This window comes from Mauremys reevesii, linkage group 22, assembly GCF_016161935.1.
Source record: "Mauremys reevesii isolate NIE-2019 linkage group 22, ASM1616193v1, whole genome shotgun sequence".
Classification (NCBI taxonomy): domain Eukaryota; kingdom Metazoa; phylum Chordata; order Testudines; family Geoemydidae; genus Mauremys; species Mauremys reevesii.
In genome coordinates, this window is record NC_052644.1 from 22,614,822 (window position 1) to 22,639,991 (window position 25,170).

The 25,170-nt window shown below is 49.9% G+C and overlaps 6 protein-coding genes and 2 non-coding genes across 8 annotated transcripts; 4 read left to right on the forward strand and 4 right to left on the reverse strand.

Moving 5' to 3' along the window:
• Positions 1–2,584: 2,584 nt before the first annotated feature.
• Positions 2,585–2,962, reverse strand: LOC120388707 (histone H4). Its single transcript, XM_039510728.1, has one exon. The coding sequence runs from the start codon at positions 2,951–2,953 to the stop codon at positions 2,642–2,644; it is 312 nt and encodes a 103-aa protein (XP_039366662.1). The 5' UTR covers positions 2,954–2,962; the 3' UTR covers positions 2,585–2,641.
• Positions 2,963–5,108: 2,146 nt separating this feature from the next.
• LOC120388706 (histone H2B 8) lies at positions 5,109–5,566 on the reverse strand. The gene has a single exon (XM_039510727.1). The coding sequence runs from the start codon at positions 5,552–5,554 to the stop codon at positions 5,174–5,176; it is 381 nt and encodes a 126-aa protein (XP_039366661.1). The 5' UTR covers positions 5,555–5,566; the 3' UTR covers positions 5,109–5,173.
• Positions 5,567–5,890: 324 nt separating this feature from the next.
• Positions 5,891–14,718, forward strand: LOC120388702 (histone H2A.J-like). The gene is made up of 2 exons (XM_039510724.1): positions 5,891–6,329; positions 14,662–14,718. Exon 1 carries the CDS (start codon positions 5,936–5,938, stop codon positions 6,323–6,325), a length of 390 nt encoding a protein of 129 aa, XP_039366658.1. The 5' UTR covers positions 5,891–5,935; the 3' UTR covers positions 6,326–6,329; positions 14,662–14,718.
• On the reverse strand, positions 13,421–13,888 carry LOC120388705 (histone H2B 8-like). The gene has a single exon (XM_039510726.1). The coding sequence runs from the start codon at positions 13,850–13,852 to the stop codon at positions 13,472–13,474; it is 381 nt and encodes a 126-aa protein (XP_039366660.1). The 5' UTR covers positions 13,853–13,888; the 3' UTR covers positions 13,421–13,471.
• LOC120388703 (histone H2A type 2-C-like) lies at positions 14,235–15,038 on the forward strand. The gene has a single exon (XM_039510725.1). It carries the CDS (start codon positions 14,268–14,270, stop codon positions 14,655–14,657), a length of 390 nt encoding a protein of 129 aa, XP_039366659.1. The 5' UTR covers positions 14,235–14,267; the 3' UTR covers positions 14,658–15,038.
• Positions 15,039–16,390: 1,352 nt separating this feature from the next.
• Positions 16,391–24,148, forward strand: LOC120388485 (histone H3-like). The gene is made up of 2 exons (XM_039510308.1): positions 16,391–16,804; positions 23,747–24,148. The coding sequence occupies exons 1-2, from the start codon at positions 16,400–16,402 to the stop codon at positions 24,086–24,088; spliced, it is 747 nt and encodes a 248-aa protein (XP_039366242.1). The 5' UTR covers positions 16,391–16,399; the 3' UTR covers positions 24,089–24,148.
• TRNAE-CUC lies at positions 18,056–18,127 on the forward strand. The gene has a single exon. It is a non-coding gene; the product is annotated as a tRNA-Glu (tRNA).
• On the reverse strand, positions 18,504–18,577 carry TRNAT-AGU. Its single transcript has one exon. It is a non-coding gene; the product is annotated as a tRNA-Thr (tRNA).
• Positions 24,149–25,170: the final 1,022 nt, after the last annotated feature.

Genomic DNA, 25,170 nt, shown 5'->3' on the forward strand with positions numbered 1-25,170 from the left:
GGGACGTGAATTCTGCGCTTATGTCTCTTTTTTCTCTCCTCACCAGGCCCTCTGTCTTTCGCTTGCTTGCGCCTCTTCGCACGCTGGCTTGCTCGCTTTGGCTCACCCCCTTTTGCCCAGCGGGCAGGGCCCATTTTTAGGAGCCGCTCCAAGCCGACGGCGAGAGAGAGCTCTTAATGAATCCGGCCCCAACGGTAGCTGTAGTATAGACATAGCCTCACTGGGTCCCCCCGGCTGGTCAGGGGCGTTCGGGGTAAGGGCTGCTATTTGGAGCAGTATTGGGAGTGAAGGGGGCTGGTCCAGGGGTGTCGTATTAGTATTTAGGGACTGGGGCTACTTATTTAATCTCCTCCCCTGTTCCCTGATTTTCTACAATCAGCACCTTGTTCTAGGAGCATCTCTGCATCTCATCCTCGCTATCCCCGATACATCACCCTGCTGCATGACTGTTCTCTTGTCAGTCTCTATTGGGGGGTGGGGGAGGAGTTTTGCAAGCCTGTTCCCTTTCGCAGTAGTCGCATCAGGAGCCCTGGGCTGTCAGCTGCTGCCAGATGTTTAGCACCGTGTTCATGAGAGAGGGGGCGGTGGGGTTTAAATGTGTGTGGGGGGGGGCAGCCAGTGCCCCAGCAGGTTGTGTAGGGGTCTGGTACTAGCAGAGGATTCGCCCGATCATGCTGCAGGGGCTTCATACGAAGACAGGGCCAGGCTGGGCCCTAGAGGCAGGGGGAAGATACTGGAGCAAAGCGGAGTCTGAACTGGTCCCACAGTTCCTCACGCCTGTATTGCAGCTAATCAGACGCCCACGGTTCCTTTCTGGCTGCTTCACCTGCTGCCAATGACAAAAACAATGCTTTTCGGGCAATGCTTTGTGTCCCCCCCCCAACCAGCTGCCTGTAGGTGCTTGTGGAAAATGACCCTTTGCTGGGGCCTTGAGTGTTGATGGAAATCAGCAGCCTGCCCTCTGGCAAGGCGCAATGGTGCGCGGTGGGTGCTCTGTTGAAATGCTCCTCGATGGCCTGTGAAATGATTTGCTCCCAAGGAGGGAACCTGTTTCTGGCTCCCAATTTCTCCTCCTGCCGCACTTGGTTTTTCACCCCTCCTGCCCCCCCCAATAAATGTTCTGTTTCACTGGGACGTCGTGGGTCGTTTTTAATCAGGGCAGGGCCAGGCCAGCCTCAAGTCCTACTGGGGATTTGAAGCGTGAATATGCTGACGACCCTGTGGGTCAACGGGCACTTTTGATGCTGCCATGTATCAGCCATTGGCACCCCCCTCCCAGCCTGTTCCCCCCTCCAACCCAGGCCTCACCTCTGCAGGACTCGGGAGTTCTGGGCTCCTGACCCCCTGCCCCTGGGTTCTACTGAGAAGGTGGGTGCCCAGTTTCAGGGACAGAAGCCACAAGGGGACACGAGAGTGGTGCTTGTTCTGTGCAAACCTCACCCTGGGGAGCCTGTACGGCCCGGGGCTCAGCAGGGGGCCCAGGCCGTCCCCACTGTGCTACACTTCCAGGCGTCACAGCCTCCCCTCCATTGCACCAGCCCATTCAGCAGCCTTCCTGGGGCCCCTGGAGCTCCCCCAGCGCCTGGTGGAGCAGCCAGGGGAGCGAGGGGGTGGAGCAGAGCGTGGCAGCTCACGTGGGAGTTTGGAAAAACCAAGGCAGCTGTGGGAACAGCCAAAGTGCCTGGGTGCTGGGGCAAAAACCTCACCAGCCACCCATAGGCTGCGCTGAGAAGTAGTTTTATAGCAGCTTGAATGTAACCAGAGGCAGAGTCTGAATTTCCTGGGCCGGGCAGGAATTGAGTATCAGGCCGGAGCTTGCACCAAGCCAGGGACAGCGGCTCTGCAGGATCAGTGGATGGCCCCAGTCCCGGCAAACACAAACCCACTGCACAGATGTGGCAACAGGTTAGTGTATCCCAGGGAGCACAATGTGGATCTCTGGGTAGTGGATGCTGGTCCAATCTCCCTTTGCTGTAGCACCAAATGAGCAGCTGGAGAGGGGGGAGGACAGGGCAGCTCCAGCCCTTTAGCACCTGCTGAGTGGAGACAATTGTCCCCCCCATTGCAATGGTGCCAGGGGATGTTAGTGCTTAATTTGCACTCAGGCACCGGTAACAGCTCAGAGCCCCAGCACCCCTGGCCTTGCCCCACGGGTTATAGAAGAAAAAAAAAAAACACACAAAAAAACCCCATAACACCTGCCACTGCAAATTAAGCACGGGATGGCCATGGGGATCCTCTCCATCACCTTGGCAGTTAATGCACATGCATGGGACGAATGTTTCACAGGAAAAGAGTGAATTAGCGCAGAGATTAAACAGCAGGCTCAGAAAAGCCTCCAGAGAGAAACTACTAGCAAAGGAGCCATGAAGCATGAATTGTGCATTGGGATTGGGGCACTTAAAAACCTATTAACCCAGGAGCCCCTCCTTGGAAACCGGGTGCATACCGCAGCCCGCCCCTTAATTTACAACAGAAACCCCCCAGCCGCGACGGAGCCTCGCATCGGGGCGGTAGCTCCGGAACAGTTCGACCCTTTAATCTTCCCAGCCCGAGCGAACCCAGCTCTCTCCGTGCACTAGTGGGTGGCCCTTAAAAGGGCCTTGGTGAAATAAGAGTGTGTAGGGGGTTAAAAGCCGACTCAGCCCCCGAAGCCGTACAGGGTGCGCCCCTGGCGTTTCAGCGCGTACACCACATCCATGGCCGTCACCGTCTTCCGCTTGGCGTGCTCGGTGTAGGTCACCGCATCGCGGATCACGTTCTCCAGGAAAACTTTCAGCACCCCGCGGGTCTCTTCGTAGATCAGCCCCGAGATGCGCTTCACCCCACCGCGGCGAGCCAAGCGGCGGATCGCAGGCTTCGTAATACCCTGGATGTTATCGCGTAAAACCTTGCGGTGCCTCTTAGCGCCCCCCTTACCCAGCCCCTTTCCGCCCTTGCCACGACCAGACATCTCGTTAACAATTAGTTCACAACACCACAACTGTGTGAAAAGACTAGAACCCTGCGGGGCTTTATATAGCACACAGTCCGACCTGAGTGAGAACTGGCGCCACTGCCTGCGTCCCCCCTCCCCTTCCCCTGACGAAAGGACGCTTCGGCTCTCACCAATGAGAGACGGCGGCCTTCGCCTCTCAGCCAATCAGACTATTACGCGGGTAATTTGAAATTCAAACAATGGAGTTTGGCGCTCGAGTGTGGCACAGCGGGAAACTCCAAACAGGGCTGGGAGATAAACCCCCTTCAGCCCCCCCTTCCCGAAAGCTGTAATGGGGACGCAGGGGTTTATTTATCACTGACCAGCCGGTGATCCACCCTCCCTGCACCCCCCGCACTGCGGTGGCTGTGGAGACCCCCCCTCCCGCTTTTGAATATTCACCCATTGCACACTTGGAAATAAGCATCAATCCAATTTCCTTCCCCAGAGAGGCTCCTGCAGGTCAGCTCCCCGGGGCCCCAGCTCACAGCTGGACTGTACAGTCCATGGCGTAGTCTGCTAAGTACAAACCGCTCCCCGATTCCTGTGCCCCCCTGAGGAGGGGGCGATCGATGTCCTGCTTTCAAACGCGTTGTTATTGGTGCATTAGAAAACGGGCATTTTCCTGGTGCTTTGTCCCTGGTCTTGGGGCGACTCCAGACTCGGGGGTGTTGCGGGAAGCTGAATTTCCACCTCTGAGAGACCACACTGTGTTGCCAGATCGCAGGAGCATTTTGTCATGAGTTTGGTGAGAATTATTGTGTTCCTTAAAGCCCCCCCCGCCCCGCCCCGCCCCGCCCCGCCCCGCCCCGCAGTCAGGGGGATAATGGGATGATTTCAGCCTTCATTCTTAAAGGGAAAAAAAATAAGTTTCTAGCTTTTGTGCATGTGGAGGAACATAAGAGCGGCCAGACTGTGTCGGAGCAAAGGTCCATCTAGCCCAGTGTCCTGTCTTCCCACGGTGGCCAATGCCAGGTGCCCCAGAGGGAATGAACAGAACCGGTGATCATCAAGTGATCCATTCCCTGTCGCCCGTTCCCAGCTTCTGGCAAACAGAGGCTGGTGACACCATCCCTGCCCAGCCTGGCTAATAGCCACTGACTATCCTATCAAGCCTCAAAATATGACACACGCCCCCACTGCACCCGCAAGGCTCAAAAAGCAGAAGGCAAATAAACATTCTATTATTTTGACATAATCTCATGATTTTTAAAGCCCATCCCGTGATCTGACTCCTGCTTTTTGAACAGTTGGGGTTGGCCAGACTGAGATCACAAAGATTTGCCTTCTCGCTGAGATTTCTCTCTGTTGGGGTGAGCCCAGAACTGGTGGCTTCCTTGGGGTGCGTATGGTTGAAGTTTCCCTCCCCCCGGACCGGAGCTGAATGAGGCTTCACCAGTTGTTCCAACATCTGGCTGTCACATGGTCGCAAACGGGAAATCTCCCTCCCCGGTCCGGTTTTGGCGCCGTTTTTATAACAAAGGCAAACGAGCTGCTCCCCTTCCAGTCTCCCCAAGCCCCCAAATCCGGTATAGAAAGGCAGATTTAATGGAGATTGGTAACAATCATCTGGGAAACAAACCACCTGAGGAGATCGGGGAATGAACAGCAGCTCTCTCCCCTCCTGAGGAAGCCGAGAAAAGTTGGTTTAGGGTATAATTAATTGAGCCTGTCCCTATAAAATCTGGTATTAAAAACAAACAACCCTTCGGTTTATTTTGTCTATAAAAGACCATCCATAGAACACACCGGGTTTCAGGCATGAGAGGAATAAAGACACCAGCTCTTCCAAGCTATATGAAATGGAGAGGACACAGAGGGAGACATTTCATGTTGATTCACCTAAACATGTGTCGCCCAGAAGTGATGGGTTTTGCATTTCCTGTAGTGTTTACCCATCTAACTACTGTGTATTCTTAGTAGCCAAGATAATACCTAGTATAGTCACAGCATTAAGAAGCCCTCATTAAATGGGTTTTAATGATCACACGATGCACTTGACTCAGTGTTAAACTCAAGGAACAAAGAACAGGACTAGGGCTACTCTAGATATTCAAAGCACGTTTTATAATGGTGCCTTTACTGACTTTCTGCCAGTGAAACAGCGACTCAAGCTCTCATTGAAAAAGTGGGTGGCTCTTAAAAGAGCCTTTGGGTTTTCGGTGTAACAACATCCCGGAGAGGCACAGCCCGTGTTTACTTGGAGCTGGTGTACTTGGTGACCGCCTTAGTGCCCTCCGACACGGCGTGTTTGGCCAGCTCCCCGGGCAGCAGCAGGCGCACGGCGGTCTGGATCTCCCGGGAGGTGATGGTGGAGCGCTTGTTATAATGCGCCAGGCGAGACGCCTCCCCGGCGATGCGCTCGAAGATGTCGTTGACGAAGGAGTTCATGATGCCCATGGCCTTGGAAGAGATGCCGGTATCGGGGTGAACCTGCTTCAGCACCTTGTAGACATAAATAGAATAACTCTCCTTCCTGGTCTTGCGGCGCTTCTTATCCCCCTTCTTCTGGGTCTTGGTCACCGCTTTCTTAGAGCCCTTCTTGGGCGCGGGAGCGGACTTGGCTGGCTCAGGCATACTGAAAACTACAAACAATCTACAAAACACAATACTATAACCCATGGCGGTGGCCCTCTATTTATACCGCACCTATGTAAATGAGGCAGCCTACCTTTTCCTTTCCTATTGGCTGATAGCAAGTTACACGTAACCCCCGCGGCCAACCCAGCAACACAGAACGCGGACTCTAATTCTTGCACTTCCTATTGGATAGTCACAGCATCTTTCCTTCCCATTGGTCAGATAGAGAAGTAGCTTTCCCATTGGGTGATACAGGGAGAGCCAATCAGAAGTCGCGTGGCTAATCTGCCCGATCCTATAAAAGGCTGGGCCCGTATAATTTCAAGCATCCGTTTCTAGAATTGTGTAAGTAGCTGTTTTTTTTTGTAGAGTGTCGTTATGTCTGGCCGCGGAAAGCAGGGAGGCAAAGTGCGGGCTAAGGCCAAGTCTCGCTCTTCTCGTGCGGGGCTGCAGTTCCCCGTGGGTCGTGTGCACCGGCTGCTGCGAAAGGGGAACTATGCGGAGCGAGTGGGAGCCGGCGCTCCTGTTTACATGGCTGCGGTGCTGGAGTACCTCACTGCTGAAATCTTGGAGCTGGCTGGTAACGCCGCCCGCGACAACAAGAAAACCCGCATCATCCCCCGGCACCTGCAGCTGGCCATCCGCAACGATGAGGAGCTGAACAAGCTGCTGGGCAAAGTCACCATCGCTCAGGGTGGCGTCCTGCCCAACATCCAGGCGGTGCTGCTGCCCAAGAAAACCGAGAGCCACAAAGCCAAGGGCAAGTGAGCAGGAGGCCAGGATTCGAATTCACAGAACCCAAAGGCTCTTTTAAGAGCCACCCACAAGTTCAGAAAGAGCTGCTGATCTCTGAAAACGACGTAAGGGGAAGATCGGGGGAGAAGAAAACATAAGAAGTACAAGTAGTTATCTGGAAATGAATGCAACAGATTGTGGGTAATTTACTGTTTCTGGATTGTTACCAGACAGCTGACATTTGGTGTCAAACTGGGTTATATTTTCCTATTAAAAGAGCAGTCTCATTTCTAAGGGGTTTGGAGTGAAATGTATGAACATACCCCATACAGCTGCTAAAATGGAGAATGGTCTATATTTAATTTTGCAGTAAAATTGCTTCCCCCTCTTAGCTGATTTTAGGCATTTCTCAAGAAAGTGGTTTAGATGAAATAATTACTCTGTTCTGCATTTTGGTGTGAGTTTAGCAAGTGAGTGCAGATGCAAGAATCAATACTTCCTCCTGCCCCCATTCTGTCATTTCTGCTTCTGTATAAATGCATCCTCAGTCTCTCCTGGCTCGGAGCAGGATGGAGATGAGTAACAGCTCTACAGAGAGGGAGGTTACTGATTTTTTTTTTCACTCTGCCCACGTTTTCCTGCTTTCACAAAGTAAGTGGTTGTTTACAATTTTCTTCACAAGCTGAGCGCATGCTATGGAATATATGTGCAATAAATGATGTGTCATTACAATGAGCCACACAGATTAAAATCCAAACCTGGAAATTGATAATGTAAGAATGGCAGTACTGGTTCAGGCCAATGGTCCAGCTAGCCCAGTATCCTGTCTTTCAATTGTAGCTGGTGCCTAGTATTTCAGAATGAATCAATGGAACAGGTGACTGATCCATCCCTTGTCCGCCCCCAGTCTTGATCAGTCAGAGGCTAGGGACACTCAGGGTTCCATCCCAGACCATCTTGGCTAATAGCCATTGGTGACCTGTGGTCCATGAATTTATCTAATTATTTGTGGAGCCATGTTATAGTTTTGGCCTTCACAACATCCCCTGGCAAGGAGTTCCACAGGTTGTGTGGAGTGAAGTATTTCCTTTATATCAGGAGTTCTCAAATGGGGGGTTGGGACCCCTTAGGGGGTCACAAGGTTCTTACATGGGGGGGCTGTGAACTGTCAGCCTCCACCCCAAACCCCGCTTTGCCTCCAGCATTTATAATGGTGTTTAAATACATAAGTGTTTTTAATTTATAAGGGGGGCGGAGGGGTTGCACCGAGGCTTTGTGTGTGAAAGGGGTCACCAGCACGAAGGTTTGAGAACTGCTGCTTTATATGATTGTTTATATGGAGAGAAAACAGGGGAGGGGAAGAGCCTCTTCCTTCTGGGCCACACTGAAATGTTTTATAGACATGTGGCACCCTAATAAGTGCTCCCTGTGCTGGGGGGGGTGCCCCCTTTTTCCACTGTTCCCTCTTCCCCCATAGGGCCTTCCAATCTCCTTTCTGTGGCACGAGTTCTGTGTCCCCCCATTTCTCCTTTCTCCAGCAGGGGCTCTGGGTGAGCCCGTTACCTCCTTCCTTCCCATGGGAGGGTGTCTGCATGCCGCATTTCCTCTTTCCCCAATATGAGGGTCCTCCATTCTCTCCTCCTGTGTCAGGGGCTGTACATTCTCCAGATGCCAACGCATTCCCTTCCCGCCTCCCCTCCCCCAGTCTTGTGTGGGAGAAAAGTCATTCGTAGCCATATCAATGTGTTAATTGGTCGGTGTCACGGACTCACAGGTCGTGCCCACTCTTGGCCCCATGCGGTCCCTGGGGGGAACCCCCTTCAGTGTGACAGCCCTTCTCGGGGCAAATCCCTCCACCTCCTGGAACTACACCTCTCTGAGCCTTAGCACCCCTGTCTCTCGCCGTGGGCCCCCTCAGGGAGTCCACTCGCTCTGGACCCCGGGGCCTCCACTCCCAGAGGGAATAATGCCCCCATGTTCTCTAGCCCGGAGCGACGCTCAGCCAGTGTAAAAGAGGAGGGTTTATGGAGGAGAAGCAGGGATAAGATGGGGTGTTTGTATGGTTATACTGGAAGGGGGTTAATGGGCACCATCCACCAGTTATTTAATCTACAGACAAAGGCAGAAATGCTTGAGGCAAGGCTTGGCCTGTGCTAAAGACCTGGCAGGAGCTTAATGTTTCCCTTTTTTGGCTTTGACTTCTTCCCACCCTCCAAAATCATTCTGATCGCTGATGCCTGGACTATCTCCATTTCCTGAACATTTGGAATTGACTGGATGCAAGATTCCAACGTTATTGTGTTACAGACAACTGCCATCAAGTTGCGTGTAAGGCCTTTGCAAGCTCAGCCCATAATCCTGTTTGATTTACTGTGGAATGAGCCTCTGCCCCTCCTTGGGCACAGAGCCCCTTCCATGCAGGGGGAACCTGCACCTCCTGCCTTTAGCATAAGAGACCCCCCTGGGTAAATTCATGGAGGTTAAGTCCATCAATGGCTAGTAGCTAAGCTGGAATGGTGTCTCCAGCCTCTGTTTGTCAGAGGGTGGAGATGGACGGCAGGAGAGAGATCACTTGATCATTACCTGTTAGGTTCACTTCCTCTGGGGCACCCGGCATTGGCCACTGTCGGTAGACAGGTACTGGGCTAGATGGACCTTTGGTCTGACCCAGTATGGCCATTCTGATGAATGTGATCAGACCATTATCAGGAGCAACTGATCCTGGTGCTATGTAGCCAATTGAGGGGACGCAGGCAGGGGAAGACCCCACAGTGGTCTTGTCATAGATGGTAAGTCAGAAGTTGCACTTGACCTTATTCCCATCTCAGACAGATTAACCCTAAACAACAGGGTCCAGTCCGGACCAGGAAGTGCTGTGGGCACCTAGCCAGACTGGCTCCGGAGTCACAACCCTTGCAGGGCATGGGGTGATACCAGGACTCTGGACTGCTTGGTGAATAGGGAGAAACAAACAATGTGCATTTTAATACAGACACGTGTAAAGGACACACCTAGGAAGATGGAATGTAGGCCATACTTACAGAGTGGGGGACTTTATCCTGGGATGTCTGGATGCTAAAGGTGATGGGGGGGGAGTTATGGTGGATAATTAGCTGAACATCTGATCCCAGTGCATCACTGTGACCAACAGTGCTAATATGATCTATGGATGTTTAAACAGAGGAAAGGCGAGTCGGGGTAGAGAGGTTCTTTTACCTATTTGGCACTGGTGTGAACACTGCTCGAATAAATGGCCACAAATCAGATGTCAAGAATGATAACATTCAAAAACCAGTCGGAGAAAACTTCAACCTCAAAGTGGCAATTCTCCAACAAAAAAACTTCAAAACCAGACTCCAACGAGAGACTGCTGAATTGGAATTAATTTGCAAACTGGACACCATTAAATTAGGCTTGAATAAAGACTGGGAGTGGATGGGTCATTACATAAAGTAAAACTATTTCCCCAGGCTTATTTTTCCCCTACTGTTACTCACACCTTCTTGTCAACTGTTGGAAATGGGCCATCCTGCTTAGCAACTACAAAAGGTTTTTTTTCCCTCCTGCTGATAATAGCTCAGCTTAATGGATCACTCATTATAGTGTGTATGGCAACACCCATTTTTTCATGTTCTTCATAGTGCTAACTTTCCCTTCCTCCGTAAAAAAAAAATGTAAAGTGCTTTAATGCTTGCCCAAACCGTGTTGGAAAAGAGCTTAAGAATTAGAAAGATGTATTTATTTAACCTAATATTTTTATTCTTTTATTTTTTTTATTTTGGTTTTTTGTTTTGTGGCTCCCCATGTATATCATGTGCATGCAGCTATATGCATGCAAACATATAGTAAGTAGTACAACAAGTCAGTATTGTTGTGTTGTGTCCTTGAATGAAAAATGTATCCTCAACAGATGTATCTTGTAGCCCCCACAAATACATAATATAATATGTATCCCCCAAATATCCCCTACCCCTACATGATACATGTACAGGTCAACCAACCAAATGAAATGAGACGACGTAGGCTAAGTTGTTGTGTTTTATTACTGATAATAACCGGGTCCGGGGTGTGTGGGTGTGTCTCTCTCTGGCTGCACTAGCAGAGGAACACCCAGCAGCTGGACCGATCAATAAAAGTGTGGTACTCTTCTTCCTGGTCTTTCCCTCCCCTCTGTGGTGTATTAGGCTCCGGGAGAAACGGGCCCTTTTGGCTAACATTCTCTGTGTACATATAGCTTCCTACTGTGTTTTCCATTGCATATATCTGATGAAGTGGGTTTTATCCCACGAAAGCTTATGCTCAAATAAATTTGTTAGTCTCTAAGGTGCCACAAGTCCTCCTGTTCTTTTTGCTCCAATCCTGGGTCCAGTTCTGGTGCCCACAATTAAAAAAGGATGTTGATAAATTGGAGAGGATTCAGAGAAGAGCCTTAAGTATGATTAAAAGATCAGAAAACATGCGTTGGAGGAGAGGTGCTGGAACTCAGGGTGTGGGGGGTGTTTTCTCCCTGATCCTCAGCTTAAAGTGGTTTCCATTCTACATGGTTAGTTTGCTTCAATGGCTCTCAGCACCCCCACTATTCAAATTGTGCCAGCGCCCCCGAGGGAGCTTCTTGAGTCTCTCAATCTGTTTAGTTTAACAAACAGAAGATTAAGGGGTGACTTTTATCCCCTATGCGCTATAAGTACAGACGCCCTTCCACTTATGCAATCGTTCCATTCCGGAAAGCCTTGTGTAACTCAAATTATGTGTGAGTTGGAAACATATACCTGTACGTTACGCAAAACTTTCCGCAACTCAAAAATCCTATTTCTGGCTTATGGAACTTTTTCCGTAAGTACGAATTTGGTAAGTTGGGTCTTGCGTAACCCGGGGAGCGTCTGTACCTACTTGGGGATCAAATATTTGATAATGGGCTCGTTACTCTAGCAGACAAAGGTCTAACAAGATCTGGTATCTGGAACTTATGCCAGACGAATGTAGACTGGAAATAAGGTGTATATTTAGAACAGTGAAGGTAATTAATCATTGGGGCAATTTACCAAAGGTTATAGTGGAGTCTCCGGCACTGGCAATTATAAAATCAAGATGGGATGATTTTTCTACTAAATGCGTGCGCTCTAATTCAAGCAGGATTTTGGGAAAGGCTGATGGCTTCTGTTAGCCTAGAATTCAGACCCCAATGGTCTCTTCTGGCCTGTGAATCTCAAAAACTAGTCTCTTACTGTAACTCTGCCTAACAGACTGTCATTTATTTTATATTTGCACAGCAAGTAGCACTGTGGAGGCCACCCTAGCTGAGGCCCTTAAATGCTACTACAATAACAGGGTTAAGTAGTAATGAATCAGCTGGGTACAGCCAGTCAGGATGCTCTGTACAATACAATACTTGAGCCACAGAGTTAAGCATTTAAAAGACTGGTGTTAATCATGCTGATAGAGATGACAGGGTACAATCTCCTGGAAAATAGGAACATATTCAAAATTATCCATTAAATCAGTTTATGCTGTGGAAAACAAAAGAGCTCTATCTTAGACTCTAGATTTGGGGGTATGAGAAACCTAAGGATGCAGTAAAGCAGAGGCAGACCATAGGTGGACAGCGGGTCAAATCCAGACTATCAGATGCTTTTGAACAGACTGAAATCTTTTTATTTACTTATTACTGTTATTTTTGTATTATTGTCTCTGGAGTCTGGACCTTGACAAAAAATAATCGATTCCCTGTGCAGTAAGGGAAATTACTTTGAACAGAGTCAGAGAGGAGACTTGCTCCCTTGAAAGGTTCTGCATTTACTGCTGTAACTAAGACATCAGAAGCTGCCTTACAGAGCCGGGGAGAGCACACAGGTCAGGGATGAGAAAAAGCGTATTTGGGGAGGTGCAGACCAGAGTGAGTACGGGGTTTGTCCGACCAAATTGAGAACTGAGCGAGGAGACGGCCGGAAATAGTTCCGCGCCCTATAATGTGACGCGCCTTCGCTCCCACCAATGAAGCACCGCAGAGCGAATTCTGGCCAATCATTAGCCAGAGCTTAACTTCAAATTCAAAAAGTAGCCTTTTGGCGCCAACCCCGCTCCGCTATTCATTGATCTGATCAATCATGAAACGAGTCCCACTTAGAAGAAATTAACAATGGAACGTAGCGTAACACACCGCTTAAAGCTCTTTCAGCTCAGGCGCTTTCAAGAACGAATGAAGAATTGTTTCCACCTGTAGCTAAATTAAAAAATATTTTCATTAATTCTCATTCACCTCTCCAGCCTGCACATTCACAACCTCAAACGTCTCCAGGCGTTCTCTGCTCTTTTATCCCTTTGAAACATTTTAGTGTAATTTCTTATAGGTCTTTGAGTTGCAATCCCCGCTATTTCCCCCTCCAGAGACCAGTAATCTGTCCCTCCGTGTAGCAATTTTAAAGATATATATTTTTATTTGAAAAAATCAGGAAAATTAAGTTTATTTAAATCACTGATTTTATATGTTGGGAAGAAATTGATACCACCCAGAATGTTGCTGAATGTCTTTAATGCCTTAAAATTGATAGAATAGAGGAAGGACTATTTCTATTTTTTCAAAATACTCGAATACAGAGAAATAAGGTAATATATTTGTTAAGACTCAAATATTTTATTACTGGACTCACCTTGTCTCTGGAGAAAAGGTCCAGACTTCAGAAAAAAATACAACAATCAAGAAATAAGTTTTTGTTGCTGAGAGATAAACTTCTAGTTCTCAAAGGTCTGGAAAATGTACTTGGGGGTGTCACAGCTAAATATAAAAAGAAATATTGTTTAAACTGATTAATACTGCTCCAGGCATGTGGGGTAAAAATATATTTAAAATTGCTGAATAGCATAATCCTTCAAAGCTCTGATATTTCCTCCAATTAACTCGATTACCAGGTCCACTGAAGTGAAGAGGAAATTCACTTACTCACTGTGCCCGTAAATTCCATCTCTTATCCCCTGATATCAACTAGAGTTGTGATTCGCCAAGATGTTCTAAATTAGTGGAATTTAACACTGGGGATAAACTGCAAAAGAAGTTAGACTCACTCATTACATCTGAAAGTTAGAGGTTAAACACTGTCAGTTAAAGTGACCAGAGCTCTTACAGAGGAAGTCGGTGGCTCTTAAAAGAGCCGTTGTGTTGTTTTTTTTTAAGAAAAAGACCAGTTACTTGGAGCTGGTGTACTTGGTGACCGCCTTGGTGCCCTCCGACACGGCGTGTTTGGCCAGCTCCCCGGGCAGCAGCAGGCGCACGGCGGTCTGGATCTCCCGGGAGGTGATGGTGGAGCGCTTGTTGTAATGCGCCAGGCGAGACGCCTCCCCGGCAATGCGCTCGAAGATGTCGTTGACGAAGGAGTTCATGATGCCCATGGCCTTGGAAGAGATGCCGGTATCGGGGTGAACCTGCTTCAGCACCTTATAGACGTAAATGGAGTAACTCTCCTTCCTGGTCTTGCGGCGCTTCTTATCCCCCTTCTTCTGGGTCTTGGTCACCGCTTTCTTAGAGCCCTTCTTGGGCGCGGGAGCGGACTTGGCTGGATCAGGCATAATGACTTCAAAGCAGCTCACTTAATAAAATACTGATACCACAAGCTGAATGATAAGCTGCCAGAGTAGGAGACCCTTTATTTATAGAGCCCCTATGCAAATGACGGTAGCCTAATTCTTACCTTCCGATTGGATAGTAAATACTCAGTTACCTTTCTCCTTTACAAACTCGTATGCAAATAAAGTGCCACTCCAAGTTTAGCAATCCTATTGGAGACCACAACTGAATCGTCTCCCGATTGGTCAGAGTGAGAAGTCGGCTTCCCATTGGTTCTCACGGGAGCTTTTTGCTCGGCCAATCATCAGTGTCTGGCCTGATCGCTAACGAAGGCATAAAAAGCAAAGAACACGCTTCGCTCTATTACAGTTTTATTTTATTCAAGTAGTGTTTGTTTTGTCTCTAAAAAGCTTCATAATGTCTGGCCGCGGAAAGCAGGGAGGTAAAGCTCGGGCTAAGGCCAAGTCTCGCTCTTCTCGTGCGGGGTTGCAGTTCCCTGTGGGCCGTGTGCACCGGCTGCTACGCAAGGGGCACTATGCGGAGCGAGTGGGAGCCGGCGCTCCTGTTTACATGGCTGCGGTGCTGGAGTACCTCACTGCTGAAATCTTGGAGCTGGCTGGCAACGCCGCCCGCGACAACAAGAAAACCCGCATCATCCCCCGGCACTTGCAGCTGGCCATCCGCAACGACGAGGAGCTGAACAAGCTGCTGGGCAAAGTCACCATCGCTCAGGGTGGCGTCCTGCCCAACATCCAGGCGGTGCTGCTGCCCAAGAAAACCGAGAGCCACAAAGCTAAGGGCAAGTGAGCAGGCTCCTGCTGCCTTCTGGGCGAGGGGGAGCCTCACCACCCAGTGTCTTAACCCCAACGGCTCTTTTCAGAGCCACTCACAATATCAGGCAAAGAGTTGTTAATTCCTGTTCTGTCGCTTTGGGTTTTTTTGGGGGGAGGGGGATGTTGCTAAGGAAAAATGAACGATCAGTTCAATAAAAAAAGCTGGTGCTCTCCCGGGAGAAAACGGGTGGCAAGAATATACAGGAGCCCAAATGTTCCCTAGGAAAACACGCCCCATGGATAGAAAACCTGATCCCTTCCCAGAGAACTGGAAACGATGCTCCTGGTACTGTGAACAAATGACAAGCTCTTTGGCCAGGTGTGTGGGGCGGCGGGAGACACGTAGTGATTTTAACAAAGCGGGACAAACTTAAGTTCTGGAATCGGTTCCCGCGGTTTCCCTTGCTGTAGGGGCTGTAGTGTCGTATCAGGGTGAAGAGCAATAAGAAAACGGATACACTGGGTCAGCCCAAAGGTCCCTCTAGCCCCGTGTCCTGTCTTTTGCCAGTGGCCAGTGCTGCAGGGGGAATGGAAGCGGGTGGAATGGGATGCGAACAGAGCAAGTAATTGGGACCGGAGACCTGCTCAGAGCTGCTGGTTTCTCAGAGCAAGAGGGAGGGGAATAATCGAGAGAACTTTGCGGGGGGCGGTTGGTTTTAATTCAAACGGTACAAACGGCTGCGCGCCAGCCATCAGCGAAGGAGGCCCAGGGAACGCACACGCCCCTCCGCAGCGCGCCCTTACGGCGATGGAGGGCTGTGTCTCCGGCCAATCTCCGCGCAGCCCGTCAAATTCAAAAAGCTCAACTGCCGCTGCGACGAGTTAATAAAAATCCGCAGGAGGCGCAGAACAGAGGCACTTGAGCAAACCCCCCACTTCCCCTCTATGGCCCCCCAGGCGCTGAGCCCACAACCCCCCACTTCCCCTCTATGGCCCCCCAGGCGCTGAGCCCACAACCCCCCACTTCCTCTATGGCCCCCAGGCGCTGAGCCCACAACCCCACTTCCTCTATGTCCCCAGGCACTGAGCCCACAACCCCCACTTCCTCTATGGCCCCCAGGCGCTGAGCCCACAACCCCCCACTTCCCCTCTATGGCCCCCCAGGCTCTGAGCGCCCCGCCCCAGACTGCCCCTCTGTGGCCCCCCAGGAACTTGAACAAGCCCCCCACTTCTCCTCTAGCCCCTGCCCCCCCCCCCCGCTGAGCCCACCCACCCCCCTCCCCCCCAGGTGGCCCAACCCCCAGACAAGCCCCCCCTTCCCTCTCTATCCCCCAGGCACTGGAGCCCCCAGACTGCCCCTCTGTGGCCCCCCAGGAACTTGAACAAGTCCCCCACTTCCCCTCTATCCCCCTGGGCACTGAGCAAAGCCCCTCCTAGTGTCCCCCCAAGTACTCCTCTATACCCCCAAGTGCTACTCTACGCCCCCCATGTATCCCCTCTATCCTCCCTAGGCACTGAGCACCCACCCTTCCCCCTTCCCAGTATCTCCTCTCTCCCCAGGCGTTTAGCTCCCTGCTCTAGGGAAGGAAACAGAGGAGTTTGGTCACCTCTTTCCAATCCCTGCTCAGCCCGGGAAATTTAAACCCCTCAACGGTCGCCCGGCTGTTCATAGCCAATCAGGAGACAGGGTTAGGCTATAAATTGCGCACAGCGAGAGCTAAGGGTTATTGCTTTGTGGCTGGACTAGAGACAGGTTAGTAACGCGCAGCAGCGAGGATGGCCCGTACCAAGCAGACGGCTCGTAAATCCACCGGCGGGAAAGCGCCCCGCAAGCAGCTCGCCACCAAGGCTGCCCGGAAAAGCGCCCCTGCCACGGGCGGGGTGAAGAAGCCCCATCGCTACCGCCCCGGCACTGTGGCCCTGCGGGAAATCCGCCGCTACCAGAAATCCACCGAGCTGCTGATCCGCAAGCTGCCCTTCCAGCGCCTGGTGCGGGAGATCGCCCAGGACTTCAAGACGGATCTGCGCTTCCAGAGCTCGGCCGTCATGGCCCTGCAGGAGGCGAGCGAGGCTTACCTGGTGGGGCTCTTCGAGGACACCAACCTGTGCGCCATCCACGCCAAGCGAGTCACCATCATGCCCAAGGACATCCAGCTGGCGCGCCGCATCCGCGGGGAGAGGGCCTAGAGCCTCCCCCCCTCGGAGCCGCCAGCGCCCGACAACCACCCCAAAGGCTCTTCTAAGAGCCACCACCTGCCCACGCGAAAGAGTTGAAATTCATCTGTTGTCCGTCTTAATCCGGGATAAATTTCCTTAGTGGTTTTTCTAAACATAGAACCAGATTAGTGCAAAACTTGTACCCGGCTTCCTGTAATGTCGCAGTTCGGTCGTTCCGCAAGTGCGAGTTTGTTTATCACAATGTGAAGGGAAAAGTTTGAATGTAACCGGACTGGCCTTACAAGGCACTACGCGCAGTCCTTAAACCCCTTCCCGCTAGCGGAAGGAGTTCAGTGCAAACACGACCATTTTCATTTTAAAACGCCCTGTTTAAAAACGTAGCTTCTCCAATGCTCAAAGCGGCATGTTTGGTCCTGGTATTCAGGGAACAAGAAAACATAAAGGCGAGTAATTGGACGGTACAGTAATAACTGAGTGGCTGGAGTAAGGAAGCGGCCACGGTGAGTTTCTCTAGGGGGAGGAAAGGAATCAATCAAATATTTTATCACCATCTTGTTCCTGGCTTGTTTTCAAGCCTCTTTCGCAACCGGCCAGTGAGGATTCAGAGTCGGTTTGAGCACAAGGTTCTGGCTTCGGATTTGCAGCTTTTATTTTTCTTTGGAGGAAAGTTTATTTTTTTTTTAAATAAAAGTAGCCAGTTTATTCAACGCCGCCTCCTTCACTAGAGGGTGGGTCGATATGCAAGTGACTGGGAAGGGGGGGAAACAGGGATCAACTGATTACAGCAGCTCAGAAAATAAGCCCCTCTCCGGTCCGCTGCCCGCCACTGGTGCCCCCGAGTACAATCAACCCCCCTGAGAAGTGGGTGTCGAGGCTTCTAAACAAAGTCTGTTCCCAACCTCCCAACAAACACGGGTCCTCCTACCCTTGTGCCAGCATCCCTCTCTAATCCGGCTCCAGCACCCCCGGGGAATGGGGCGAAGGAAAGGAGTGGCCGTGTCTCGCCCAGAACTCAACCCCACCAGCAGGGAGGACAAAGAGGCGGGGGGGGAGAGGTCCCCTCTGCTGTCAGGGTCTATCCGGGCATTTATGATGACTTGATCCGGGCATTTACTCTAGTCCCTCGATGGCGCGGTCTGAATTCGTGTTGGCTCAGCGGAGGGAAGCGGTTTGTGCTGCGCCTATTCACACGGAGCAGGGAACGACCGCTCCTTCCCTTGTAACACTGTGTTGTAGAAGCTAATTCTCATCTCCTCCCTGGTGGTCTAGTGGTTAGGATTCGGCGCTCTCACCGCCGCGGCCCGGGTTCGATTCCCGGTCAGGGAAGGATTCGTTTTTTTTTTTTAATTTTTATTTTATTTGTTACCCTGTGGCATTTTGTGCAGAACACCCTGTAGGATCATCGCATCAGCCCACAACCCCCTTCCAAAGGAAAGAAAATGATCCCCCTACGGGGCAGATTGCTGTGGCCGCACGCGCATGTCCCGGGTTGCAGCCCAGCAGGTAGAACCGGAGCTGGGTTTGTTTGCTGCCCGCAAGAAGCTGCAAGTTTTGGCCCCGGCAGGAGCAAAGCAGCAAAACCCGGAGCCCCGACCCGGCTTCTCTCGCAATAAAGCCGCGCCGGTGCCTGGCTTGTCTGCAAGCGCCGGGCCCCATAAAAGGGGAAGGGAGCCGGGAGCGGTTCAAGGTTTGTCTGCTGAAAAGGCACCGCTGGGATTCGAACCCAGGATCTCCTGTTTACTAGACAGGCGCTTTAACCAACTAAGCCACGGCGCCGGCTTGCGAAAGGGGCTGCAGTTTTCCCTTTCATGCCAAGCAGCTCCAGTGCCGCCTTTTGCTCATTTCTGCAACTAGATGGGTGAGCTGCGGGAAGGGAATCCGCAGGGTGCAACTTTTTACACTGTGCCCGAGATCTCAGCCCCGTCTCTCAGTTAGAAACACTTGTAAATCCTCCCCTGGTGACTATGGGAATAAAATCCCACCTGGTCGGGGAATAATCCAACTGGCAGAGTTTCTGGGACACAAGGCCTGACCTGTTTAGTTCTAATAACTTTATTCTATGTTGAAGTGTTGCTATGGCACCTTTTAAATCCCTCTGAGCCCTGGTATCTGAGCCCATGTTTCTGCCTCCCTCTCTTGCCAAAGAAAGGCCTTTTGAGAGGTGATGGCCCATCCCTTTTGATGACACATGGCTAGAGGGGTCAAGTTGCCTTTTGTTTAAGGCCTGCTTGAGCAGATTTGACTAATCCAGGCCAGGTAGGTTTGCACGCGTGACACCCACATCATCCTATCCTCACGTAGCAGGGTGCTGCACACCGTTTTCAAATGACACCTTACAAGGTATAGTTGGTACAAGGATTAGTACAATGGTGCGTAGGGTGCAGAGGTGCTGAAACTAGGGGGGCTGCCGCACCCCCTGGCTTGAAGTGGTTTCCATCACATACAGGGTTTCCACTTTGGTTCAATAGCTCTCAGCACCCCGACTATACAAATTGTCCCAGTTCCCCTGGGGCCAAGGGTCAGAGCCAGCATCAGGGGTTCAAGTGCCAGCCAGTGCATCATTGGCAGGAGGATCCATCATGTCGCGTTCCTGGGCTTAAATCGAGTGTTTAGACCAACCAAGGGCCAGAACGCAAGTTGTCAGTGTAGCCTTCCAGCAGTATGTCTTGTGGTATTCACCTTCACAGGATTCGTGCAGTCTAATGTGCTCAGACAGCAAGTGTGAAAAATCAGGACAGGGGGTGGGGGGTAATAGGACCCTATATGAGAAAAAGACCCAAAAATCGGGACTGTCCCTATAAAATCGGGACATCTGGTCACCCTAGTGCAGTCATGGGTAACCCCCACCATGGTGGCTTGGGACTGCTACAGAGGTATTACTCATCCCCCAGAGCTGCCTTTTAGCTCCCATTCTCCCATCTTCTCCACCACACACTGTTAGCACCTGTTGGTAAATATTAATCCTTTCTGTTCTTTCTTTTTGCATATTTCATCTGTGTATATAGTAACTATTCTTTAGAATCTCTGTCTTCAACAAAGAGTATGTCTGAATTTGAAGGATCAGAACAATGGTCCTTGACCAACAAGTATTCAGGCATTTTATCTATGATGCTGTATCTGAAACAATCTTGGGCACCTTCAGGTCTATACAACTCCAGCTATTCTTGGAAACCCTCTTAACATGTGCGTGCACTCTCTCTCTCTCACTCTCTCTCTCTCTCTCTCACACACACACACACACACACACACACACACACACACACACATGCAACTATAGACTTGGGAAACTAATATGGGATGATTGTTACAGCCAGTGTTTTCTGATGCGGAATCAACAGGGAAGAAAGATTGAAAAAAATGGAGTTTAGTCTGGAGAAGAGAAGACTGAGAGGGGACATGATACAGTTTTCAGGTACATTAAAGGTTGTTACAACTGGAGGAGGGATAAAAATTGTTCTTAACCTCTGAGGATAGGACCAGAAGCAATGGATTTAAATTGCAGAAAGGGAGGTTTAGGTTGGACATTAGGAAAAACTTCCTGACTGTCAGAGTGGTGAACCACTGGAATAAATTGCTGAAGGAGGTGGTGAAATCTCCGTCACTGGGGATTTTTAAGAGCAGGTTGGACAAACCCCTGTCAGGGATGGTCTAGACAATACTTAGTCCTGCCATGAGTGCAGGGGACTGGACTAGGCGACCTCTCGAGGTCCCTTCCAGTCCTACAATTCTATGATTGTGGGGTAAGAAGGTTACCTTGCAGAATTGTTAGTCCTCCAAGCTTCACACAGGCCTTCACACATGACTCAGGCAAACTAAGAATGCATAGAAATGACATATATTTCTGGGAGAATATTCTTGGCAACGAGATTTCCTTTGTGTAGTAAGAGGAGGCCCTGAGATATAAACCTTGGTATCAGAGGCCTGGTATGAGGCCTAAGGCCTGAACTAAAGTAATGGTCAAGACTTTGCTAACATAAAGTAAAGTTAAGCTGTGAGCCAGAGGCAGGCCCTGCTCACAGAAGCTGGCAAGGAAAGGGCTGATGCTGCAAAAAGAGACATACCTGAAAGGTACTGGACACCAGATATCAGAACATTCGCATACTTGCACATTCCACATGGATCAAAAGGAACAAGTTGACCCATCCCAATGTCAGGGCCAAAAGGGTAATATGATGGATATGTTGGAAAATCATAGTGCTAATGAAGCCTTTCCGTATTAGGCCTGAGTAAACCAAAGTTATGTTATGCTTGTCCAAACTGTGTTGGAAAGCTTACAGAACTCATTAGACTGAAGGCCGTGTATCTACCTAAGTCAGCTTATCAGTTTTGTTTGGCTCCCCAAGTATATGTTGGCTCCCCAAGTGTATGCAGCTGCGTTCACATGTATGCATCCAAAGTATCTAGTACAAAAGGTCAACGGATGTATCTTGTGTCCCCTTCAGAATGACAAATGTATCCTCAACAGCTGTATGTCTCTTGTAGCCCCCACAAAATGATATATGTATCCTGCGTACCCAATTATCCCCTAATAGATACATGTACAGGGTCTATAGGTCAACCAAATGACGTAGACAAACGTAGGCTAAGTTGTTTGTTACCGGCTATAAAGGTAGGCCGCTTGGCCATGAAAGGTGTGTCTCTTTCTCTGGCACTAGCCGAGAGGAACACCCGCTCAGCTGACCGATCAATAAAGGGTGTGGTACTTGTCTTCCTGTCTCCGTGCCTCCTTGGTGTAATTAGGTAAGCTCCGGGGGGAAAACGAGCCCTTTTGGCTAACAGATAGAGTTGTTTTGTTCGAACCAACATGTACAAGGTGAGAGGCTGCACCTTGCTATGAAGAGGACTTGCACCTCAATATGTCAGGAGTTGTTAGCCAAAAGGGCTCATTTCCCCCCGGAGCTTACCTAATTACACCAAGGAGGCACGGAGACAGGAAGACGAGTACCACACTCTTGATTGATCGGTCAGCTGAGCGGGTGCTCCTCTTGGCTAGTGCCAGAGAAAGAGACACACCCCACAAGCCCGAACGGGCCTTTTTATAATCAGTAACAAACAACTTAGCCTACGTTTGTCTACGTCACTTGGTTGACCTGTAGAACCTGTACATGCATCTATTAGGGGATAATTGGATACGCAGGATACATATATCATTTTGTGGGGGCTACAAGATACATACAGCTGTTGAGGATACATTTGTCATTCTGAAGGGGAAACAAGATACACCCGTCGACCCTTTGTGCTATATACTTTGGCTGCATACATGGAAAAACAGCTGCATACACTTGAGGAGCCAAAATGGCTGGTAAGCTATCCAAACAAGCTAATAAGCAATTAGCTGACATAGGTAGATGTACGTCCCTTGTTCCTGTTAGGTCGATCAAAGTTTCAGGCCTACTACAGAAAAGCTTAATTGACACTGGTTTTCACCAACAGAGTGATGTGTAACTTGTTTGTAACTGTGTATAAGAATGCATCCCTGGGGCAGTGTCTTTGGGTTTCAATTGCAGCAAGGGAGGTTTAGGTTGGACATTAGAAAAAACATCCCAACTGTCAGGGTGGTTAAACACTGGAATAAATTGCCTGGGGAGGTTGTGGAATCTCCATCATTGGGGATTTTTAAGAGCAGGTTGGACAAACACCTGTCAGGGATGGTCTAGATAATACTGCCATGAGTGCAGGGGACTGGCCTAGATGACCTCTCGAGGTCCCTTCCAGTCCTATGATTCTATGAACATTCTATTAAAATCAGGGGCAGCTCTAGGAATTTGGCCGCCCCAAGCAGTCATGCCTGCGGGAGGTGCCAGTCCCGCGGCTCGGGTAGACCTCCCGCAGGCATGACTGCGGAAGGTCTGCCGGACCCGCCCTGCCGGCAAAATGCCGCCCCATGCGCGCGCTTGGCGCGCTGGGGTCTGGAGCAGGCCCTGATTAAAATCCCTCAGTGGAGAAGAAGGGTGAAGCCTCCTCTATTAGCGGACCCACCAGCTGGCTCTCTAGCACCAAGGGTGGCATGGGATCCACATGTTGGCTGGACTGCAGACTCAGTTGGAGGCTGACTGCAAACTCCCTTCCGTGCTTTTTTCGTGGGAGAATTGCATCATCCGATTGTTCAGAGTCAGGTCAAACATTCCTCCCAGCTGCTAAAAATTTTTTGGCAGCCTTTTCTTTTCATAGGTGCTGGTACTCAGGGTGATGCTGCACCCCTCTGGCTTGAAATGGTTTCCATCATGTACAGGATTTACAGTTTGGTGCAATGGCTCTCAGCACCCCCCACTATACAAATTGTTCCAGAACCACTGGGTCCTTTTGGTCTGCTGCCCACATGGCTCTTTTCATTCAGGGCTGGTTCCCAGGTTCTACAGCAGGAGTTCTCAAACTGAGGGTCGGGACCCCTCAGGGGGTCGTGAGGTTATTACATGGGGGGTCATGATCTGTCAGCCTCCACCCCAAACCCTGTTCTGCATCCAGCATTGACAATGGTGTTAAATATATTTTAAAAGTGTTTTTAATTTATTGGGGGGGGGGTCGCACTCAAGAGGCTTGATATGTGAAAGGGATCACCAGTATAAACGTTTGAGAACGACTGTCCTACAGGGATCTGGGTCAGTGGGAAATATATTCCCCCTCCTGCTTTTCCCTGCCCCAAAGGCTCCCAAAGTGCAGCACTGTTTGTATAACAACTCTCTGATCATTGTGTGGGTGAAGGTATAGAGGAGATGCAGCGCCAAACTAACTGTTTGCATTTGAAGTTAACTGATGATTAATGATTGGCCAGGGAGCGATGTTAAGTGTCTCATTGGTGTGCGAGGGAGCAAACGTCACCTTGGGCGGGGCGAGCGAGCGGGGAGAGATCTGCCCCTCCGTTGTGCTTGTAGGTTCTCACTCAGGTCGGTCTATAGCCTATATAAACCCTTCTTCTGGCTGTACGGGAGCATTGTATCGTTTTAGTTTATTGTTGTTTGCTTTATTTTTGTAGTCATGTCAGGTCGTGGAAAGGGCGGTAAAGGGCTGGGGAAAGGTGGTGCTAAGAGACATCGTAAAGTGTTGCGGGATAATATCCAGGGCATCACTAAACCGGCTATTCGCCGCTTGGCTCGCCGCGGTGGGGTGAAGCGTATCTCGGGATTGATCTACGAAGAGACCCGCGGGGTGCTGAAGGTTTTCCTGGAGAACGTGATCCGCGATGCGGTGACCTACACCGAGCACGCCAAGCGGAAGACGGTGACGGCTATGGATGTGGTGTACGCCCTTAAGCGCCAGGGGCGCACCCTGTATGGCTTCGGGGGCTGATTTAGTTCTTCAATGTGTGAAACGCGTTTATTCGACCCAAAGGCTCTTTTAAGAGCCACCCACTTTTCCACAGAAAGAGCTTGTTCCACTACTGTGTTGAGATAGAAGTGAAGTGGTCTATAGAGGTGTAGTAATGGGCTCGTTTAGTTGCAAGGGGACTAAAAACACTAGTTTCTAGCCTAGCAAAGATTAAGTAAACCTTAAGGGTGTAACTGGTTCTGCAAACAGTTTTGTACTCTGGTGCACGCCTTGAAGCGCCAGGGCCGCACCCTGTACGGCTTCGGAGGCTAATCTCCCTTTCCTCTGCTCCGAAGAAATCATTCCACACAAAGGTCCTTTTAAGGGCCGCTCACTCCTGCATAGAAAAAATTGGTCTTGCTGTATATCGTTACACGGATGTTAACATTGTGCTTAAAGCTGGTATGGATATTAGAATTTAAATGCTTTTTCAACTAAGCTACTACAATGTTAGTGATACTGTTACAGTAAAAGCTTCAAAAACATTCCAACGTGAAACTGCTGAGGATGAATTAATATGCAAACTAGAGCCCATTAATTTGGGCTTGAATAAGGACAGGGAATGGCTGAGTCATTACACAGATTGAATCTATTTCCCCATGTTAAGTATCCTCACACCTTGTCAACTGTCTGAAATGGGCCGTCTTGATTATCACTACAAAAGTTTTTTTGCCTGCTGATAATTGCTCATCTTAATTAATTAGCCTCTTAGAGTTGATATGGCTACTTCCACCTTTTCATGTTGTGTGTGCATCTGATGAAGTGGGCTGTAGCCCACGAAAGCTTATGCTCAAATAAATGTTAGTCTCTAAGGTGCCACAAGTGCTCCTGTTATTGTTACAATGATATAGCTCTAGAGAGTATAAACTAGCAGTAATACTTGGAGCTGTACTTCCTTTAAGAAATTGCATTGTTCAAGAAGAAAAAAAACAGGGACCCACTTACAGGATCCCGGACAAGTTGGGCACAAGACAATTGCAACGGGCAGAACAAGCTTTTACAGCAGGTGAAAGGAAGTGGTGCAAGTGTCTGATCACAAATCAGGGGGCTGGAAGATGAATTTA

What these genes read in the sequence shown, in the direction of transcription:
- LOC120388707 (XM_039510728.1), bottom strand. Translation starts at nt 2,953, where the DNA reads ATGTCTGGTCGTGGCAAGGGCGGAAAGGGGCTGGGTAAGGGGGGCGCT.
- LOC120388706 (XM_039510727.1), bottom strand. Translation starts at nt 5,554, where the DNA reads ATGCCTGAGCCAGCCAAGTCCGCTCCCGCGCCCAAGAAGGGCTCTAAG.
- LOC120388702 (XM_039510724.1), top strand. Translation starts at nt 5,936, where the DNA reads ATGTCTGGCCGCGGAAAGCAGGGAGGCAAAGTGCGGGCTAAGGCCAAG.
- LOC120388705 (XM_039510726.1), bottom strand. Translation starts at nt 13,852, where the DNA reads ATGCCTGATCCAGCCAAGTCCGCTCCCGCGCCCAAGAAGGGCTCTAAG.
- LOC120388703 (XM_039510725.1), top strand. Translation starts at nt 14,268, where the DNA reads ATGTCTGGCCGCGGAAAGCAGGGAGGTAAAGCTCGGGCTAAGGCCAAG.
- LOC120388485 (XM_039510308.1), top strand. Translation starts at nt 16,400, where the DNA reads ATGGCCCGTACCAAGCAGACGGCTCGTAAATCCACCGGCGGGAAAGCG. An exon ending in GCCGCATCCGCGGGGAGAGG is followed by an intron (nt 16,805 to 23,746) that starts GCCTAGAGCCTC and finishes GTATCGTTTTAG; the next exon opens with TTTATTGTTGTTTGCTTTAT.